Here is a 7,295-nt window from a genome sequence, read left to right on the forward strand (position 1 = left end):
AAGTCTTTGCTTACCTTCAGCTGATGTTTGAAAAGGTTGAGGACAAACCTGATGCCACATAAGTTTTGTTAAGCCTGGCTTTCCTTAGGGCAATACCTTTTCGATTGTTTGCCCATGTGAAGCCTATGTTGCTACTAACCTCAATCAGTCCATGGAATGTGACCATCTTTAGCCATGCATATTTTTCTTGCCCTTTTATAACCTATCCCTTTTGCAAATACGTGTATGTAATTTCTTCAACCATATTACAGTCACCAACTATGATTAGTGGACATTGAATTTACATAAGAGAAGTCCATAGTAAGGTACGTTCTTGAGAAGAGGAGGGAGCATACATAGAGACAATAGCAAACTCTTCAAGCATTTTAAAATGTATTGCAATCCATTTATTATCCACTTGATAATCTTGTATTGTACCTCATTGCTGTACCTCCACTCCCTGGTGTGTGGTTTGTGGTACACCATTCCAACTTCGGGAGGAATTTCTTGAGGTTATTAGTGAGGTTTACTCTTGTTGCTTTAATCTCTTGTAAGCATAGCAGGTTTGTAATAGATTTTTTATCCCTGAACCAATTTCTAATGATATCCGCTCGAGTCCTTTACAATTTAGAGAGATAAATTTGATTGAATTTAATGACACGAGACTTATTTTTTGTTTTTATTGTTCTTTGGCCCTTGGTTGATCTTGATTGGGGAGGCCCAGCTTTAAATTAAAATTGGTTTATCGTTGCAGCCTAAATAGGGCTATTGCACCTAATTGTTATCCTTTTGTCCTAAATAGGCATGTTGTGCACAATTGCCCCCGGGGTCTAAGCATCGATCAAATATAACCTTTCCGGTGCATTCTTCATGAATGCTAATAAAATACATCAGATCAAACTTGTGCATTCCTTATTTTCAATAGTAACCAAACGAAATCACAATTGAAGCACATTCAAGAATAAGAGAAGTAAAAATAAGAGAACTGTCTCCTCAGGCCTACACATGGCATGCCAGAAAGGCGCAATTCCAGCGTATCCAAATCAGGATTGGCTACGGCCCAAATATTGACCTTTTCGAAAAAAATACAAATCGCTTTAATGTTCGCAACAAAAAAAGAAAAAAGAAAACCAGTGTGCGAGAAGTGTCTGGAATGTTCGAACTTCGAAAATCTGCACCCACTCACATCGCTTCTCCTTTCTTCTTCTTCCTCTTCATTCCTCTTCTTAACTCTGAGCGTATCGCAAATCTCTACATCAACGCAGACAAGTCTCGAAGCTCCGCTTGTGTATTCCTAACTGATAGATTACTCCAGTCTTATCTGCACACTTCCCTCTACCCATCTCACTTACTTCCGCTTGTATCTCCACACCAATCACACTTCATCTACCTTCAAATCCCAATTGTGACAGATTTCGTCTCTTTCCACACTCATTTCCGCTGCATTCGAGTGCTTTTCCTTTCGCTTTTTTAAGGTACGCATTCTGAGATCGTCTTTGTCAAGATTGCTCATCTCTTGCAAGATTGTCGAGCTTTTGCATACTGATAGGCACTCTTGCAGAGGTCTAGTCTAATCAAGGGCCCCTCTTCTTGAACAGGCTTCCATTTCTGTGCTCCCGGAATGAATCCCGAGCGGTTTACTCACAAGACTAATGAAGCCCTCGCGGGAGGCCAAGAGCTCGCCTTGAGCTCGGGGCATGCGCAGTACACCCCGTTGCACCTTGCACTCGCTTTAATCAGCGATGCGGGAGGCCTGTTTCGGCAAGCCATCTCTAACGCAGCTGGCGGTGATGAGGCGATCAACTCGGTGGAGAGAGTCTTGAAGCAGACTCTGAAGAAGCTTCCTTCTCAGGATCCGGCCCCGGACGAAGTACCGGTAAACACCTCTCTCGTGAAGGTCATTCGAAGAGCCCAAACCGCGCAGAAAAAACGTGGAGACTCGCACCTTGCCGTTGATCAGCTGCTCCTAGGTTTGCTCGAGGATTCTCAGATCAGCGATTGCCTTAAAGAGGCCGGGGTGAGTGCTTCGAGGGTTAAGTCCGAGATCGAGAAGATGCGAGGTGAAGGGAAGAAGGTGGAGAGTGCCTCCGGGGATACCAATTTCCAGGCCCTGAAGACGTACGGCAGAGACCTTGTGGAGCAGGCGGGGAAGCTTGACCCCGTGATTGGAAGAGACGACGAGATTCGCAGGGTTGTGCGTATTTTGTCACGAAGAACAAAGAACAATCCCGTGCTAATCGGTGAACCAGGAGTCGGAAAAACAGCTGTGGTGGAAGGGCTTGCTCAGAGAATAGTCCGCGGTGACGTTCCCAGGTACTGAGTTTTCTGACTTGTAGCGATTTTATCTTGTACTGGTGTCGTGGATGGAGACAATGCCGTGCATCTATAGTTCTCTCCGTACTGAGGGATTCTCGTTTCTGCAGCAATTTAGCTGATGTACGAGTTATAGCACTAGATATGGGAGCATTGGTTGCTGGTGCGAAATATCGTGGTGAATTTGAAGAGCGTTTGAAAACCGTCCTCAAAGAGGTCGAGGAGGCGGAGGGTAAAGTCATTTTATTCATTGATGAGATACATCTCGTACTTGGAGCAGGTAAGAGTGCCTCTTCTAATACCTACATATTATTAAACGTTCTGTTCTTACAGGTAGATCGAAAATGCCTGTCAGATATTTTCACGTCTGAACTCACGTTTTTGCTGCTATCACAGGGCGTACAGAGGGGTCGATGGACGCAGCAAACTTATTCAAGCCAATGCTTGCCCGAGGTCAGTTAAGGTGCATTGGCGCAACTACGCTGGAAGAGTATCGTAAATACGTGGAGAAGGATGCTGCATTTGAAAGACGCTTTCAGCAGGTATGTCCTTTTAATCTAGTCATTCTGGCATCTTTGGCCTTCCTAACTAACGGAAAAAGCTTGAAAAATGGTAAATGTCCTATCTCACATGGATATAGGTGTCGTTCTATAGAAACTGTTAGCTGCAAGGCTTTACAGAAAATAATTAGTTGATTACATGGTTGTTTCAGATAGCCTAATACACATGGTTGTTTTGCAGGTCTATGTTGCTGAGCCTAGTGTAGCTGACACTATCAGCATTCTACGAGGGCTCAAAGAGAAGTACGAGGGACACCACGGTGTTCGAATCATGGACAGGGCATTGGTGGTCGCAGCACAGCTTTCAAACCGTTATATTACAGGTATAATATGTGCATTACGTGCTGCGAACAGGTGTATCTGTAACTACATCGAATCTGAAACTGGAAGCTCAAAGTTTGACTGGGATTGCTTTAGGTCGTCACCTCCCAGACAAAGCAATAGATCTTGTGGATGAAGCCTGTGCTAACGTGAGGGTTCAACTTGATAGCCAACCCGAGGAAATTGATACCCTTGAGCGCAAAAGGATTCAACTAGAAGTTGAACTCCACGCACTAGAGAGAGAGAAGGATAAGGCCAGCAAAGCAAGGCTCTTAGAGGTATGTCAATCAACGTAACTGAAATTTATAAGCGGCTGCCTTGATTTTGATCTCATCTTGCTGTATGTAGGATGATAGAGCTCGTGCATTCCTTTCATCTTACGGGTTGTTACGGTTAATGGCTGTAGGTGCGAAGTGAACTTGATGATTTGAGAGACAAGCTACAGCCTCTCAAAATGAAGTACCATAAGGAGAAAGAAAGAGTCGATGAGATACGAAGACTGAAACAAAAGAGGGAGGAACTCCTCTTCAGTCTGCAAGAGGCCGAAAGGAGAATGGATCTTGCAAGGGTTGCTGATCTCCGCTATGCTGCTCTGCCGGATATAGATGCAACAATTCAAAAGCTGGAGGCTGATACGAGCGAAGATGGCATGCTAACCGAAACTGTTGGTCCTGATCAGATAGCTGAGGTTAGTTATGAACCTATGTTTGAATATTTGAGATTAGGCTGCTTACCTTGTTGCCCTGAATGTGTGTAATTGTGCGAGCTCTTGCTTTATAGGTAGTGAGTCGATGGACGGGGATTCCAGTCACTAGATTAGGACAGAATGAGAAAGAGCGCCTGATAGGTTTGGCTGAACGTCTGCATCAGCGTGTGGTTGGGCAAGATCAGGCGGTTGATGCAGTGGCTGAAGCTGTACTCAGATCCAGAGCTGGACTTGGAAGACCACAGCAGCCTGTTGGGTCTTTCTTGTTCCTTGGGCCTACAGGCGTTGGAAAAACTGAACTTGCAAAAGCTCTTGCCGAGCAGTTGTTCGACAATGAGAATCAGTTGATAAGGATAGACATGTCTGAATATATGGAGCAACACTCTGTTGCCAGACTAATTGGTGCTCCTCCAGGGTATGTTTTGTTTGAATTTCTAGCATTGTGTGTGAGGACTAAAGGAGTGTGCGAATGGCTTTTGCTTACGTTTTATGCATGTTGCAGCTATGTGGGACATGAAGAAGGTGGGCAGTTGACGGAAGCTGTGAGGCGAAGACCGTACAGTGTAGTGCTATTCGATGAAGTAGAAAAGGCTCATTCTTCTGTATTCAACACTCTTCTCCAAATGCTGGACGATGGACGCTTGACTGATGGGCAAGGCCGGACTGTTAGTTTCTCGAACACAGTAGTTATCTTGACTTCTAATCTTGGGGCGGAGCATCTGCTTTCTGGCCTGATTGGAAGCCAATCTATGGATGTTGCAAAGGAAAAGGTTATGTCTGAGGTAAGATTGGTCATCCTCTGCCACTTGTAGCAAAACTTTTCTGTTTGTGTCTAAAATGTAGCTAAAACTGCACGAAAATGTTTGTAGGTGCGAAGACATTTCCGTCCAGAGTTGTTGAACAGATTGGACGAGATTGTGGTTTTCGAGCCTTTGACCCCCTCACACTTGCGTAAGGTTGCTAGACTGCAAATGAAGGATGTGGCTCTTCGCTTGGCAGACAGGGGAGTTGCTTTGGCAGTAACTGATGCAGCTCTGGATCTTGTTCTGAAAGAGGCATACGATCCGGTAAGTTGTAGCTTGCGTTGTCGCCCCCTTGCTGAGAGAGAGAGAGAGAGAGAGGAAACTAAATGGTTTGTTCATTTTTGCAGGTTTATGGTGCAAGGCCTCTCCGACGTTGGCTGGAACGAAGGGTGGTTACTCAGCTGTCACGGATGCTCATAAACGACGAGATAGATGAGAACTCGACAGTCTATATCGACGCCAAACCTGATGGCCGCGAACTCAGCTACAGAGTGGAGAAAACCGGTGGATTGGTAAATGCATCCACTCTCCAAAAATCAGATATATTGATTCAAATCCCTGATGGAAAAGCGGATCCGCATTCAACAAAGAAATTGAGAATCGAGGAAATTGACAGTGATGAAGATATGCAAGATTAGACAGAGAAAAGGATATGCTTAATGCTAAATAAGAAAGGATTGGCAGCTATGTCCAGGGTTGATCCTTCTCAAATGGTTATATAGTCCTCATGCCCACGAGATATGCAAAGATTAGGCAGAGAAAAGGATGCTGAATGCGGAATAAGAAGGGATTGGCAGCTGAGCTTTGTCCAGGGTTGATCGTTCTCAAGTGCTAAGTCCTCATTCGTGCACACGAAGTTGTAAATCTTGTTTCCGGAGGTTCGGCCTCCTGCTTGGACGAATGAAGCAACGCAAAATTTGAACGCAGCTTTTCAGCGGCTTTAGAAAATGTTACAAATCGAGATTTTTGGACGAATCTTCTCTTGTGATTTTGAGCACAATAGCGTCTGTGTCCGACATGTTCCCGACTTTTCTCCTAATTGAAAAGCCTTCCTTGTTGGTACTTGAAAAGCCTTGAAGAAACGTGCAACGAAAGAAAGTGCCATGTGGTTGCTTGTCTTCTTGGCACTTTGGTGATGGGGTGTCGAATGTTTTTGGCATTGCCCTTAAACCACACTCAGTGAGAGGTGGCAAGTTTTCTATTTTATAGTGCCAAAGCAAAGTGCTTAAAAGCTTCTCACTTTTTAACACATAGGCTTGCATCCTCTCTCTCTCTCTTATTGCTCAATGTATAATACTGCTATGCGAAGCATTTAATTAAAAGGTTCATCGAGTAGTATAAACAAGGCTTTTTTAGTGGCAGTAGACTCGGTGAGCTAATTTTACTCCTTTTTTTAGAGACATTGCAAGATTGTTGTTTGCTTCACAAACTTACTCTATCGGCCAATAAAACTGTAGCTCTCACATTCAATAGCGTCCTTTAGATTCGATTGTTCTTTTGGTAACCTTGCAGCTCTAGCATTTGATAGCATCCAATCAAGCTCCACTTTGCATGGTTGCATATTGTTGGTTGGTATCATTGTTGATGTCCAACAATTGGTAGAAGGTGTCTTTGCCTTGTTTACGTAGTTCTAAAAGTATCTCCTCCACAGCCTCGAGGGTCATATTTGAGATATTGGAGTCAACTGCATGCTAGAAACTAGTGTTGGTTTCTTAGAAATCATCCGAAGCTCTCCCAAAATTTCCATCATGCTCTAAACGGTTCTAACATCTCTAGATTGACTAGTTGGATATTGGTGTTTTTGGTATTAAGGGATAAATTAGGACTAGGGTCTTTGCTAGTTGTGGAAGTCATAAGCTTGTGTCTACTTCGCAAGTGAATGCACGCAGCTACATCATAGGTTCAAGTCGTGGGTTTCCTTTAGTCAGTTCTAATTTTCTATTATTTTGTTATTACGATTATTGTTTTCCTTGTCTCTCTATCCCATCCCTTAAATGTTCATGTTGATGATTCTTAATTATTTTCAAAAAGCAAAGGTTTCTCAATGTTAACCTTAGTTTGTGAGTAAGTACGTTTGTGTGTGTAGCATTGCATTGTGTATACATATGCATTTCCTTTTATCTTCCTTTTATCTTAAGTAATATATGCACGTTGACACTACCTTAAGGATGATTAATCCACATGTAAAACATGTTAAGAGTCAAGGTGTAATGGTTTGAATAGTGGGTTTTCTTTCAGTTGGGATTTTTGAAGTCATTTGCCCTTTTTAGTTCGTTTGGTTTCCAAGGTTTCCCTTCTTATTTTTGTGTGCACCTTTCCCTTTTAGTTGTTGGTTGTGGTTTATTTTTTTCTTAGTTATATAAGGTTTTGTGTGTTGCAATAGTTGTGCGCTAGGGTGGTGTACTCGGGTCGTATACTAGTACACATAATAATTTAGTGCATGTACACTAGGATATGATGATATGGTGGTTAGGTATATCAATCCATAACAAGTGTGCATGAGGGGCCATGTGTAAGAGAGAGATGAAAAGATAACGTTTGGTAATGTGGTGCATTAGATGGTATAAGAATCTATTGCATTGCACATTTGCATTGTGCATGTGCAGTCTGTGT

The 7,295-nt window shown here is 43.1% G+C and overlaps 1 protein-coding gene across 1 annotated transcript; it reads left to right on the forward strand.

The window, feature by feature from the left end:
- The first annotated feature begins 1,135 nt into the window (after positions 1-1,135).
- On the forward strand, positions 1,136-5,979 carry HSP101 (heat shock protein 101). Its single transcript, XM_087684248.1, has 11 exons — positions 1,136-1,454; positions 1,578-2,292; positions 2,403-2,572; positions 2,689-2,834; positions 3,034-3,175; positions 3,270-3,451; positions 3,580-3,861; positions 3,954-4,294; positions 4,382-4,661; positions 4,749-4,946; positions 5,030-5,979. The coding sequence occupies exons 2-11, from the start codon at positions 1,601-1,603 to the stop codon at positions 5,318-5,320; spliced, it is 2,724 nt and encodes a 907-aa protein (XP_087540374.1). The 5' UTR covers positions 1,136-1,454; positions 1,578-1,600; the 3' UTR covers positions 5,321-5,979.
- Positions 5,980-7,295: the final 1,316 nt, after the last annotated feature.

This window comes from Lygodium microphyllum, chromosome 9, assembly GCF_053477565.2.
Source record: "Lygodium microphyllum isolate KBCC chromosome 9, Lygodium_microphyllum_v1.1.10, whole genome shotgun sequence".
Lineage (NCBI taxonomy): Eukaryota > Viridiplantae > Streptophyta > Polypodiopsida > Schizaeales > Lygodiaceae > Lygodium > Lygodium microphyllum.